The sequence below is a fragment of the Mobula birostris genome, chromosome 1 (assembly GCF_030028105.1).
Source record: "Mobula birostris isolate sMobBir1 chromosome 1, sMobBir1.hap1, whole genome shotgun sequence".
NCBI lineage: Eukaryota > Metazoa > Chordata > Chondrichthyes > Myliobatiformes > Myliobatidae > Mobula > Mobula birostris.
The window spans coordinates 172,247,219-172,261,986 of NC_092370.1; the positions used below are offsets into that span (position 1 = coordinate 172,247,219).

The window sequence follows — 14,768 nt, forward strand, 5'->3', positions numbered from 1 at the left end:
TGAATAATTACTTTAAAAATTCCAAACTATGTAAACCTTGAAGAGGATCTCAGCCCAAAATGTTGAATGTTTATTTCTCTTCATAGATGCTGCCTGACTTGCTAAATTCTTCCAGCATTTTGAGCATGTTATTCATGAATTTTAAGTAGTTCTGTCGTTTCACTTTTGACATTGATCTTTCATACAGTATCTGACTTGTACTTGTTTTTCTCTCTGTAAAATGTTTCCAAAATTACTTTCTAGTTTGTGATATAAAGAATCATCAGTATGACAGATTGCTCAGCCTGTTCAATAACATCACTGTTGCAACACAAAATAGGTCTTGTCCGCCAGAAAAGATGACATTTCTGAATCGTCCTAGGTCACCATGTGCTGGGTGGTGAGGGCAAAATTTTGACTGTTATGTCAAAGGCTTGAATTTTGTGGCTTTTATTTTTGTTTCTGATCAGGGGTGTTTTTGATTCAGTTTTTATTACTTTTTGATAAAATCAGTTAATTGTGGCTTCTAAAAGGAACTTAAATGCTGGTATGTGAGGTACCAATGTCAACAGTTGAAGCTTTTGAAAGAAAGATTAATAGTTACCTTCAAAGTTGGCTGGGCCTCCCACATAGCCTGAGCAGCATTGCTCTGTATGGGAATAGGAATAAACTGCAACTTCCTTTCATCAGCTTTTACGAGGAATTCGTGGTTTCCCGTACATGAAGTTCGCTGCTGTACAGAGATTCTAGCAATCCCAAAATCTCTTTAAGCAGGCGTTGAGGTCTGGACAGGTGGAAATGGAAGGCCAAGAATGCAGTGGAGATGGCTGAGTCGCGTCTGAGGCATAGGGATCTGGTAGGGACAGTGGCGTCCGGTCAGGTGGGGCTGGGTAGCTTCCTTTAAACCTGCTTCGAAAGGACCCAGGGCAGGCTCAGTTTCCATCTTGTCCGGGAGCAACCGTCGAGGAAGTGCGTACCACCAGGATGGTAGGAATGGGGCAGCAGGGAGCTTGGAGAAGGTGGGAAGGTGTGCTGAAGTGGAAGATCTCCTGGTTCAGCTTCTGACAGGCAGAACCCCAGCGCATCAAGTCCATGATCCAGGCTGGGTACAATGTCCTGCCTGGTCCAGCCAACCTTTTTGCTTGGAGCAAAAATGAGGCACCATAATGTCCTCTCACCCCAGGCAGAGGGACCCTGGTACGTCTCCTCAGGAGCTGTCCAAAAGCCATGGGAGAAGGCTGCTACTAGTAGCGCCATGACCAGGTGCTGAAGGCAGTGGCAGAAGGTATCTCCTCAGTCATTAAGAACAGTAGGCACCTCCGCCAACCCAGAAAGCCCATATCCTTTGTCAAACTTGAGACCAACCGCAGCCTCAGCCCAGATCACCAGAAAGCTTGCTCACCACTGCATCTGACTTTCAACTGAAAGTCAATCTTGGCAAGCAATTAAAGTTCCCTGACTTCATTGCATCATCATCACTGAGGCCCGACATGGTCATTCTGTCAGAAACCTCAAAGCAGGTGGTCATGGTGGAACTGACAGTTCCTTGGGAAGACCGGATTGAGGAACCATTTCAGCATAAAAAAGCAAAATGCCAGGAGCTGGTAGAGGAGTGCCAGAGACAGAGGTGGTGGGTACAATGTGAGTCTATAGAGGTGGCGTGTAGAAGTGCTGCTGGATGCTCGCTGTGCAGAACCTACTCTCCCCTTGGCATTATGGGAGCTGCAAAGAAAAAAACCACAGAAGCTGCTGAGCGAGACTCCAAATGGCTGAGGATCAAAAGGTGTGACCTGTGGACCAATGCTGCTGGGACACAAGCTGGGGCCTGATCAATCCTGGAAAGGTCGCCTGGGTGAGAGTGCCTGATGTTGAAAGAGCTGAAACACCCAATGACCCCAGGTTACATCACTGATGATGTGTCCCAGCGCAAACTAGCATGCATCTCAGCATCATAACTGAATTGACTTCTAGTCACTTATCAGTCTTTATAAGTCAAAAATGTAACTGTGATCATGGAAGAATAATATTTGTGAGAACTCTGCTACTTGTCTTAAAGACAGGGCTTGACTTTATTTACTTGTCATTCATGTTGGTGGTTTATTTCAACTTGCTTATGAGCTGAAACAGGCGCAAAACACTCAGTCAAAATGTTTAACAGCATCCAAAGGTGTTGAATGCACTCAGTGAGTCAGGCAGCATCTGTGATGGGAAATACAAAGTCAATGTTTTGGGTCAGAATCCTTCATCAGGACATGTTTGCTTTGCATTTCAGGTTTCCTTTACCAGGAATATATCTGAACGCCTGAACTCACAACTACTCCTGAACCAGAACAGATGAAGGATTTAATTGTGCATACATCCACTGTTTTCTACCCATTTGTAGTTGTGCATTTTTGTCTCACATTTATTCCACCAGTATTTCACCAACCAAACAGTTACACAATAAAATCAAATTGGTCTGTAAATCATGTGAATGCTTTCAAAGAATATTCAGCATTCTGAAAGAAAAATACGAGTTCTGTCTATCAGTCTTTTATTTGCATGGACATTTAAGTGGTAGATTAAAATTTAAAAAAAGCTTTTTCAGGTTGGCCTTGGGGTATTATTTTGTTTGCGAATTGTTTAAAGCTAAAAAGAATTCAGTGCTAGTTATTAAATGCAGGGCACATTCTCTCTTCATATTTTAAAGATATTGAATTTGAAAGATACAAAATAATTAAAATCTGTGTATTAATTAGATATAAATATTGTTGCTTCCAATTCTAAGTGTTAATATTTTGTGCTTAAAATATTGAAGTGCACTGATTCAAAGGCCTGACTCTTAAATCACCACAGTACAATTTAGAAATTACATTGTTCAGTACAGTGAAATTGTTTGATCTTCAACGGAAGTGTGCAAATGGCATTCTTAGTGCACACAATACCAAGTTGACCAAGTTTGGAACATGCTGGAAAAAAATAATTACTGGGATGACAAATCCTTGCTTCAGTGTTCAACAGATCCAATATAAGCATATTACTCTTAAATCTTAGAAAGGAATTGATCAACTGATTAGAGGAAATTATTGGCAAAATATTTCTCCCTGTAGATACTTCGCACACCATTTCATTTAACCTGTCTAGACCAAGTGAATAACATCAGAACGCCATTATGTTGATATATACTTTGATTATAACAGGAAAAAACCTAAAGAGCACACATGGGTCACGCTGTCAGGTTCAAACAAACCAAAACTCTCAAGAAACCACAGAATTACTTGAACTTTTTTTAAATTTTGTATTCTACCATTGATAGGAAAGTAACTTACACATACTATCAACTGATCCTTGTAGGTCAGAATAATGAAGAAATATTAAAACTCATCTCCTGGCAGGAGTAAATCATTTCCAGTTTCAAATGCCTGCCCCAAAACAGGAGAATGTGTCATTTTCTTCAAAATTATGACTTGCTGAACAAAATTGTTAGGTTACTAATTTCAAATGTTCAGTTTTATAGAACATAACTTTGCTGGGGGTTATTCATTACAAAGTGAGAAAAGAAGTGCCTCGTGCAGATTGATTAAAATACCGAAGTGTGTCTCCACGCATTAAAACTTCAAACTGCAATGACCTATCACACAGCTGCATAACTTTTTTTAAAAAAATTGATCTAAATATTAAAAGAGAATTTAAGGACAGGCCAGAATTAAAGAACACATACAATGTAGAATTTTCACATTTAAAAATAGCCTTCAGTATTTCAGTTAAAAAAAACATAATTTCATGAGGGATTCTAAATTTAAACCGATAATGCTATAATGTGAATGGACAAAATTACAGGCTTAGTTGCTCAGCAAAGTTTTTATCATTTTTCGTTCTGCCATGTCCATTGGTAGGACAGTGATACTTACTCCCATCCCTCTTTTAATATTCCAATGGTGACAAGAAATAAATAGCAAAATATACAGTTAAATTGAAGGTAGCTTGCAGGCATTATGACAAATGAGTCATAGCCATTATTCTAAGCTATTAATTCACAGCACAACACGAGAGAGAAGATAAGCAGGATAAAGAACTTGAACATTCACAATATTGTTAAAGGCTAATTTGAATTGATAAAGCCATCTTCTGATTCTGCCCTCAAAATGCACTGCTTTGGATTGATGCCATAATTTCAAACTTGAAATTCTAAAAAGGAGCCAGGTGCATGGAGATGCTGTACCTTGGGCTTAGAAATCAGTAATTGGACAAAGGAGTGACAAACAGAACACTTTTATTGAGCATGACCAAAAAATATTAAAAGCACTTTGCAGAAACTAATTGCACAAATGGGGATATTTCAGGAAGTTGGCATATTGACGGATCTTGAAATGCATTACTTGGAAGGGCCATTCACAAACAAACCAAATACTGAAACAGCAGTCTTGTAAAAACTGGGTTACTTGAATCATCAGTCGATGACCTGAACATGAACTACAGCACGGTAACTGTACAAAGTGCACAGCAAACAAGCCTGGTCCAAGAGATTGTTGAATCACAGAGCCGGGACAAAAATACAACACCTATAAGAATCAATGTAAGAATTAGTCCAACTCAAGGAAGAGGCAGGATTCAGATGAATATTTAAGATGACACAATGTAGGAGCAGGCAACCAGGTCTTGAATTTTTGAGGCATGACTCAGACAACTAAATTGGATTCTTCATCTGTGCTATGCTTCTAGCACCAGCAAGCTTTTTGTGAACTATCCATCTTTTCGGTTTTGCTGTCATCTTCTTCTAAATCAGCAATGCCAAGTTCATCAGGAGTTGACAGTCGAAGTCCGTCAAGCTCCTTCTTGTGGGCCTGTAACACTAGTTCTGTCAGTCGAGTAAATGACTGTGGAAGGGAAGCACATCAAAATACCATTGAGTTACAAGAGTGAAAGCCCAATGCCAATAAAAGAAAAATATAAAACTGCAGATGTTTTAAAACTAAAATGAAAACAGAAAATGCTAGAAACACTCAAGATATCAGGCAACATCTGTGGAAGGAAAATCAGTTAATTTTTAGGTATGGGATCCTTCATCGAATTACTGTACATTTTAGTACAGTTCTGACCAAGACTTACAAACATGAAATCTTAACTGCTTATCCTTCTGAACATGCTGGCCAACCTGCTGAGTGTTTCCAGTAATTTCAGTTTTTGTTCCATACTAACTACATTTTTTAATTTTGGAACTGATCTGAAATTAATCCTTGGTAATTCATCTCTGGTTCCTGGCATGCAGAAGTTAGATAGACCATCCGGTTGAATGATGTCACAATAACAACCTTGCACTCAACGTCAATAAAACCAAGGAATTGATTGTGGCCTTCAGGAAAGGGTAGTTGACACACCAGTCCTTATTGAGGGATCAGCAGTGGAAAGGGTGAGCTGTTTCAAGTTCCTGGGTGTCATCGTCCCTGAAGATCTATCTTGGGCCCAACATTTTGATGTAATTACATAGAAGGCACAACAGCGGCTATACTTAATCAGGAGTTTGAGGAGACTTGGCATGACACCAAAGACTCAAACAACTTTCTACAGATGTACCATGGAGAGCATTCTAACTGGTTGCTTTACCATCTGGTATGTTTATGCTGAAGAAATACAGATGTACCATGGAGAGCATTCTAACTGGTTGCTTTACCATCTGGTATGTTTATGCTGAAGAAAGCTGAAGAAATTTGTGAACTCAGCCAGCTCCATCATGAGCACTAGCTGTCCCAGCATCAAGGACATCTTCAAAAGGCAATGACTCAAAAAGGTGGCAGCCATCGTTAAGGACCCCCATCACCCAGGACACAACTTCTTCTCATTTATATCATCAAGGAGGCGCTACTGAAGCCTGGAGAAGTACTCAGCATTTTAGGAACAGCTTCTTCCCCTCTGGCATCAGATTTCTGAATGAACAATGAACCCAGGTACAGTACCTCAATATTTCTTTTCTTTTTTGCCCTCTTTTAGCTTTATTTATTTAATTTAATTTTAAAAACATAGTTCTTATTGTAATTTATAGTTTTTTTTATTATCATGTACTGCAAATCTCATGACATATGCCAATGATATTAAACTTGATTCTGATTCAGAATCAGAATCAGGTTTAATATCACCAACATACGTCAGGAAACTTGCTAACTTCGTGGCAGCAGTACAATGCAATGCATGATAATATAGAAAATAAGTGAATAAATAAATAAATAGGTAGATCACTTACGGTAAAGACACACAGATATTGGTCAAGACCTCAGCAATCTCATAACTCTATCAGTCATTTGGGGTATATCCCATCAGGCCCTGGGGACTTATGCACCTAATGTTCTTCAAGATACCCAGCACTATCTCCTTCTTTATATCAAACTGCCCTAGCAAATTTGGACACCCCAGACTAATCTTCCTATCCTCTTCGTCCCTCTCTTTGGTAAATATTGATGTGAAGTACTCACTTAGGACCTCACCCATATCCTGTCTCCATGCACGTTCCTGCTTTTATCCTTCAGCGGTCCTATCTGCTCCATAGTTATCATCGTACTCTTCATGAATGTATAGAATGCCTTGGGATCCTCTTTAATCCTATTGTATTTGCCAATGACTTTTTACTTAATGGTTTGTTTCAAAACGTACACTGCAAACAATTAACAAATTTCTACTGAAAGTTACATACATTCTAAAACCTAGGATAAAAGGGAATTCCGCATGCTATGCAAACTAACAGAGCTTAGTAAAGACAATTACTAGCTGACTATATCAAAAACTTGGTCAGTTTTGAAGCTTCATAGGTCCAGAGCTATCGACACATTGGGCACATAGTTAATGGACAAAATAAGCAAAATACAAAGTAATTTTTTATGTGAATTAAATAGAAAACAAAATATCTTTAGAAATTGAACAATAACAGCTTGTCAGAGTGATCACCCGTTTGAAAAACATTTTATGTAATTTTTTTTGGATATTTTAGCTCATATTCCTTTTACATTAAACTACAGATCTGTATCCACTAGTAATGGGTCTCAATGATAATATTACAGACTTAAGTCTACCATTACAGTGAACCAGGGTGTAGTTGACATGCATGTCAATTGGACACATAAGGGCTTTTTGGATAACGGGTGAAGAACATTCATTTTGATACAGTAAAGGTTAGTGCAGATAGGCATAATGAATTGAATCCCCAGTCTGACATACTAATTTTGGCCTGCTCTAGGACAATGGCAACAAAGGCACAACTTGTCATATGGCTGTCTTCGATGGTGTACCCTTTTGCAGTTCTTCGAACATAATGCTTCCACTGACCTCTTTAATGTTATAATTGGTGCAGGCACTTGTTTCAAAGAAGTCCATTCCATATTCTTTTGCAAGCTTTGAAAGGAAACATTGAAAGGAAATGTAACAATGGGTTAAAGAGTGATTTTTTTTTAAAAAACAGCATAACTGGAATTCTCCTTTAAACACAACAAAAGATAATGGATTTCCTGCTCTTTGATTTTAATAACTGGATGCTGTTTGGTTGTGATGCATCGTAAAAACAGCCAGTTTTGCTTGTCAAAGATACCATAATGCTGCAGAATTTCCTGCTGATAGGGTCAACAATCTAAGATTTAGTGCATTAGTTGGCCATCTGGCATTTGAACCTGCTCTGCCATTCCACAAGATGGAGGCTGGTCACCTGCCTGAGCTGTATTTTCTTCCACGCATCTCCACATCACTTGATTCACTTAATATGTGGAAACATTCAACTTCTGGTCTGAAGAAATGCATGATTGAGCCTCTGCAGCCCTCTGGGGTAAAGGATTCCAACCGGGGTGAATCTTTGTTGCACTTGTTCTAGGGAAAAAATATCTTTGTTGTTTGGGAAAGGGGATCAAAATTGTACACTGTGCACTAGATAGAGTACTACCTCAACAATACAATTGATTTGACATGATTGAATTTAATCTTGCACTTGTTTTACTGTACAACAGCAGTCATGTACGTCATATAATAATGCAAAGTGAAACAGCATCCCATTTCTAAATCTCAATCAAGTTTAGACCTTTTTTCTCATTAATTATTTTCAAGGGTTCACCACTAAAATCCAAGAAGAAACTCCCAAAAAAAGTGATGGCAATTTCCATTCCACAGCTTCAGAAAATGCTGACACCGGCTGTGCTAAATACAGTATATTGCTAAGATGCAGTCACTGCAGAAACTACCCAACAAAGACCACAAAACCTGAGCACTTTAGTTCAGCAACACCATCAGACCCAGCACAGCAGATGTTCAACTGCCTGACAACTTTTTATGAGCCTGTGATTTGTAAATTATCAGGATTTGACATTGATCTTTACTTTGGAATCGTTCCAGGCCTTTGAACTACAATACCATCAATTAAAAAAAATCATTATTCTAAACCTACTATATAAATAATTGCATTGGGCATCAAATACATACCTTTTGACCTTGTTTTACACCTACTTGCCTTTTCTGTTCGTCATCAGCTTTGTTGGCTATGAGAATTTTCTGAACTCCTTCTGGTGCATACTGGGGAGGAACCATTCACTTTGAGTAATGAGCTAAAATTTGAGTAATATTTATTCAAGGTAAAATGATTCAATGTCACTCTCTTACCTCATCAACATCACTAGCCCATTTCATAATATGTTGAAAGGAGCGCTCACTTGTGATATCATATACCAAAAAGATTCCCTATAAATAAAAGGTAATACATCTTTTTTTAATTACAAAGCATAATGAGAAACCATTAACACTCAATTCCAGTATATCCAGAATTCTTCTAAACTATCTGGACCACAAACATTATTTGGATTCAGCCTAGACCAGTGTTGAACTGTAAAGAGGCCTGTGCCCTACGAATATAATTACAACTATTTTTAAATTGTGAGTTGTTGCCTCTGGTTTAGTTTGACTTTCATTAAATGGCTTACATTTCTGACCTGCCGATTAACATTTCTGAGTTGCTGTACCTTTCTACTTGTATTTAGCACAGTTAGTAAATATTGCCAGCGATGAATTAGTTGAGAAAGACACTGAAAGCACCGGATGTGCTCAGCAGCTCTTGTAACGAAACCCAGAGTTCGAGTTCATTACCTTCCTTTGGTACCAGGAGAAGCATAGGATAATAAAGATTTATGTTGCAGATAAAACTGGAAAAGCCAGAAAATGGAGGGAGAGGCAGAGAGAACAAAAGGTTGGATTCAAAAGGGCACAGAGGCTGAGTGACACAAGTTGCAAAGGTGCTGATTACAGGCTGATTACAAGTTGCAAAGGTGCTAATTCAGAAAGAGTATGGAGTAAAGAGGAATTGAGCAATAAAACTGAGAAGAAGAGAGAATAAAGTGCCAGACCTGTGAAATTCAAGGCTGGAAATGGCTGGTAATCTGAAACTGTTGAGCCTGGAATATCCAGTGTCAGGTGAGGAGCATCTGTTCACAAAAGTTAAATTCAGTTTTGTTGGAACAACGCAGAGATCAGAGTGGAAGTGGGATGAAGGTTTAAAGTGACAACTGAATTGCTATTCATTGATGCAGTTTTAATCATTGTTCATAGGGGGTGAGGGGGCAATCAAAACGTAGTTTCCCTCCGGGCACCAGCCAAGTGCCCAGTTGTTATTTATGATAATGGACTCTTTCGCAATAGGAGGACACAGTAACAAAGCTCAGCTCTGATACAGGTAGCACAGAATAATAATCAAGCTAGTGAATTCGGATTCAATTTCAGCTCTTTGGATAGTTCATAATGCCTTGGCCGAGACTTGTTAAAATTCTCCAAGTGAAGGTAGCTATAGTCCTTATTTTTAAATAACACAATAAATTCAACCCTGGGTAAATACCAAGCTGGTGTGTTAGTTTTCTCCCCCATGATTTCTCTCCTATCCTGACTTTTAATGTGGTTCACGGACTGCAACATCTCCTGACAAATTCCCGTCACGTTTATGCAGGCTTGCCACCATGCCCTGTTTTTAAGGGAGAGTGTGGGGCCTGGCTGTAACCTGATGCACAAGACACAGGCAGCTTCATTTGGAAGGAACAGTACAGCCTCAAACTAGTTTACTTCAGATTAAAGTTAGTCTCAAAGCCAGTTGCACTATTGTCGTGACAGAGAGAAATAGAACAGTGCGCACCTGGGCTCGTCTGTAGTACTGCTTTGTGATCGTCTGGTATCGTTCCTGTCCTGCAGTATCCCTGAGAAGATAATTCAAAAATAAATAGTGAAACTGTAATTGTCAGTCATTTTAAATGAATAGATCTGCATATTAATAGATTGTGAACACGGCGCAGCACATCACACAAACTAATCTTCCGTCCTTGGACTCACTTTACACCGCACGCTGTCAGAGCAGTGCTGCCAGGATAATCAAGGACACGACCCACCCAGCCAACACACTTTTCGTCCCTCTTCCCTCCGGGAGAAGGCTCAGGAGCTTGAAGACTCGTACGGCCAGATTTGGGAACAGCTTCTTTCCAACTGTGATAAGACTGCTGAATGGATCCTGACGCGGATCTGGGCTGTTATCTCCAAATATCCGGACCTGCCTTTCGGTTTTTTTTTGCACTGCATTACTTTCCATTTTTCTATTTTCTATTTATGATTTATAATTTAAATTTTTAATATTTACTATCGATTTGTAATCCAGGGAATGGGAAGCGCAGAATCAAATATCGCTGTGATGATTGTACGTTCTAGTATCAATTGTTTGGCGACAATAAAGTATAAGTATCAATCCACAGTCAGCAACTCCCAATGTTCTCAACAGCACAATTTTTCCCATCACCAATACATAAGTACTTTGAGACACAAAATGCTCTGTTGCAACCAATGGAATTATATCCCAGCTGCAATAATAGAAGTTTCTTCTTTTGGAGGAGAAACTTCTTCATTAAAAGCTAATCACCTTTGCCTTTAATAAAAGTGGCCAAGATATTTTCATCGCTTTCATCATTAAGATCTGCAAATATAAAACAATAAAAAGATTCCCAAGTGCCCTTTCTGTGGAGACTTTCATGCACCTGAATCGCTCTGTAATAAACCTCAGATGCAGGGCGAGTGTTTTACGTTTAAGTTGAATTTAAGTTGAATTAGAACCAAATATAGGCTGAGTCACCAGGGATAACACCAATGTCCTTGCAGTGAATGGTGCTATGTGATCTTGTGTTGACAGGGGTCTGAGTTAATATTTCATCTCTTGACAGAATGGCCTTTCCTCAGTACTGCACTCAAACATTGTGTGCTCCAGGCTTTGTATGACATTTGAATCTGCCAATGCAGAGGTGAGAATGGCACTGTACCATACCATATCAGTCGTGTGTGAGAATCAGAGACAACCCTGACTCTAACTTTTGTGGCTATTGTGTATCATGTGACTAACTTTTCCCTGTGTTGTAAATACATTGTTTTGTGTGGTATTAACCAGAACTGACTGCCTCGGTGAAGTAAGTACTCTTCCACCCCTCCCCCCCCCCCCCCCGCCCAAACCTTTCTCATATTGGCTCTATCTTGTCTTTCCTTCCAGTCCAGATGAAACGTCGACTTGCCATTTCACACTATAGATGCTGACCAAGTCCCTCCACCTTCTTTGTATGTTGCTCTATATTTCCAGCATCTGCAGCCTCTTATGTCTCCACACAGTGAAAATGTTGCCTTGGCTCTATATGTCTTCTTTACATAGTTCTAGAGTTGTAACAGGCCCACCACACCAACTGGTCCATGCTGAACATGGCACCCACCAAGCTAGCCCCATTTGCCCATGTTTGGCACATATCTCTCCAAACCTTTCTGTTCCATATACTTACTCAAAAGCCTTTAAAAGGGAGCTCAACCACTTTTTCTCTTGAGGCATTATATATACACCCCACTTTGCATGGAGAAGTTGCCCCTCATGTCCCTTTTAAAACTTTTAGCTCTCTCTTTGTATCTCAGCCTTCCTTGGGAAAAAAAGACTGAGTGCATTCAAACTATTTATGCCCCATTAACTTAAACATTTCTCAGTCTCCTATTTTCCAAGGATTAAAGTACAAGCCTGCCCAACCTTTGCCCTCTAGTCCTGCCATTACCCTCAGATGTCTTCTCTGCACGCTTTCAATAAATATTAATAAAATTTTTTCAGAAAATATTTTGTGTGTGCATTAATCCTCCAGTATTTCAAGTACATTTATTATCAAAGAATGTATAAATTATATAACCTTCACATTTGCTTGCTCACTGTTAGCCACAAAGCAAGAAGCCCAAAAGAACCCAATTTAATAAAAAAAGAATAAAAATAAATTAAAAGACCAAAAGTGCAAAAGAAAGAAAAAAATAAAAATCATGCGAACAATTGAAGTGAGCAACAGCATTCTGAACCAGTGAGTCCTCAGATCCAAACCTTGGAGCAGCCCGGAGTAGGCCCAGAGCCTTGCATATCAATTCATCATATCAGCAGGCATAGAGCATAGCAGCTGGGGCAGTCTTCATAGCCTCGTTGCCATGGTGCTGACTATTGCGGAGAATGAACAAGATCGGCTCTCGTCCCAGCCGAGACCCTGTCTTCTCAGTCCACCTAGGCTGGCTTTTAAATTGACCAAACAGTGGAACAGTGAAAGGCTCCAGCGCCCTGGACAGAGGAGTGAAGGTCACAAAGAGCAACCAAAATCGACTATCTCCTCTGGTCTGGGCTGATATTTAAATTGTCTCAACAACATATTGTACCTCACACTAGGACCCAGGTACAACTGCATCGAAAGGCTCCAGATCTAGACCACACTGCCTAGCGACTCGCTTTGGGCCCAGATTTTGTTGTCCAGCCCGAAGCCACTCTCAAGCTCTTCAAGTCAACTCAGCGCCCAGAGTGATCTAACCTCATACCCGGGCCAGTTGTACAGGCACTGAATCTTCTCTGCCAGGCCCCGATTTCTCCTTTCGGCACCCAGAGCAATCCAACCTTTTTTTTCAGATTATGAGGACACTCAGTCCTCGTTTATTGTCATTTAGAAATGCATGCATTAAAAGATGATACAATGTTCCTCTGGTATGATATCACAGAAACACAAGACAGACCAAAACTAAAACTGACAAAAACCACACAATTATAACATATAGTTACAACAGTGCAAAGCAATACCATAATTTGATAAGAGCAGACCGTGGGCAGGGTAAAAAAAAGCCTCAAAGTCCCAATAGCCCCAACATCTCACGCAGACGGTAGAAGGAAGAAACTCTCCCTGCCATGAGCTTCCAGCACCGCAAGCTTGCCGATGCAGCATCCTGGAAGCAACCAACCACAGTCCGACTCTGAGTCTGTCCAAAAAATTTGAGCCTCCGACCAGCCCTCCGACACCGAGCGCCGAGCACCATCTCTGCCGAGCGCTTTGACCCCGACCCCAGCCGCCGAGCAACAGACAAAGCCGAGGATTTGAGGCCTTCCCCTCTGGAGATTTCGGATCACGCAGTAGCAGCGGCAGCGAAGCAGGCATTTCAGAAGTTCCACCAGATGTTCCTCCGTGCTCTCACGTCTGCCTCCATCAAATCAGAATTGTGCATGGCCTCCTACTTGACAGATTACAGATATTCATCACCGGAGAGGCCGCGAGCACTGCCTTGCCAGCTACATGGGCAAGAGCCATCAACACATTCGCCCTACCAGCCATCGGGTACCCAGTCGCAATAGTGTGCGACTGGCCAAGGAACGAACTGGAAGCCACTGACATCAAGACCCAGAAGCTACTAAGAGTGCATGGAAGATTCCATCCAAAGTCCAAAATTGATCGACTGTACAGCATCAAGCACTGAGATAAAGGAGGACGGGGACTTGGAGGTGTCAAGGACACAGTCCTGGAAGAAATACAAAACATCCATGAGTATGTCAGGACGATTACCCCTAATGACGACCTGCTAGGAGAACACCTCAGACAGCAGCAGGGGATATGGAAATGGAAGTGGATGAAGCTGAGCCAGAGGACCAGAGGCCATGGCAGGGCAAGCCACTGCATGGGATGTCCAAATAGAAAGGTAGTGGAAGGTTAAAGCCAGAGTAATCCTGGTGGTTACAGAAGCACTTGGAGCTGTGACACCTGGACTGGGAGAGTGGCTCCAACAAATCTCAGGAACAACACCTGAGATCTTGGTCCAGAAGAGCACGCTACTAGGAACAGCAAAGGTACTGCGTCGAACCCTCAAGCAACTGACTTCGGCCATCAGTCTTCAAATTCGAATATAAACCGTGGATTAAATTAAAATACGGCTCTGAATAATGGGTTGCTGAAACCCGTGAACTACAGTTAACTGGAAGGCCAGACAATGCTGATTAAATCAACACACACAAAAAATGCTGGTGAACGCAGCAGGCCAGGCAGCATCTATAGGAAGAGGTACAGTTGATGTTTCGGGCCGAGACCCTTTGTCAGGACTAACTGAAAGAAAAGATGGTAAGAGATTTGAAAGTGGGAGGGGGAAGGGGAGATCTGAAATGATAGGAGAAGACAGGAGGGGGAGGGTTGGAGCTAAAAGCTGGAAAGTTGATTGGGAAAAGGGATACGAGGCTGGAGAAGGGAGAAGATCATGGGATGGGAGAAAGAAAGGGGGAGGGGAGCCCAGAGGATGGAGAGCAGGCAACGAGTTATAGTGAGAGGGACAGAGGGAGAAAAAAGAGAGAGAGAAAAAAAGGGGGGGAAATAAATAAATAAGGGATGGAGTACGAAGGGGAGGAGGGGCATTAACGTAAGTTAGAGAAGTCAATGTTCATGCCATCAGGTTGGAGGCTACCCAGACGGAATATAAGGTGTTGTTCCTCCAACCTGAGTGTGGCTTCGTCTTGA

At 40.9% G+C, this 14,768-nt stretch overlaps 1 protein-coding gene across 1 annotated transcript in view; it reads right to left on the minus strand.

Annotated features, from left to right (window-relative positions):
* Window positions 1-4,214: 4,214 nt before the first annotated feature.
* Window positions 4,215-14,768, minus strand: part of rab15 (RAB15, member RAS oncogene family) — a 469,378-nt gene continuing 458,824 nt past the window's right edge. The window contains exons 3-7 of the mRNA XM_072266205.1: window positions 10,100-10,160; window positions 8,587-8,664; window positions 8,410-8,499; window positions 7,273-7,338; window positions 4,215-4,835 (exon numbers count right to left, since the gene is read on the minus strand). Of these exons, the coding sequence (XP_072122306.1) occupies window positions 4,677-4,835; window positions 7,273-7,338; window positions 8,410-8,499; window positions 8,587-8,664; window positions 10,100-10,160 (454 nt within the window). The 3' untranslated portion in view covers window positions 4,215-4,676. The remainder of the gene's footprint in view (window positions 4,836-7,272; window positions 7,339-8,409; window positions 8,500-8,586; window positions 8,665-10,099; window positions 10,161-14,768) is intronic.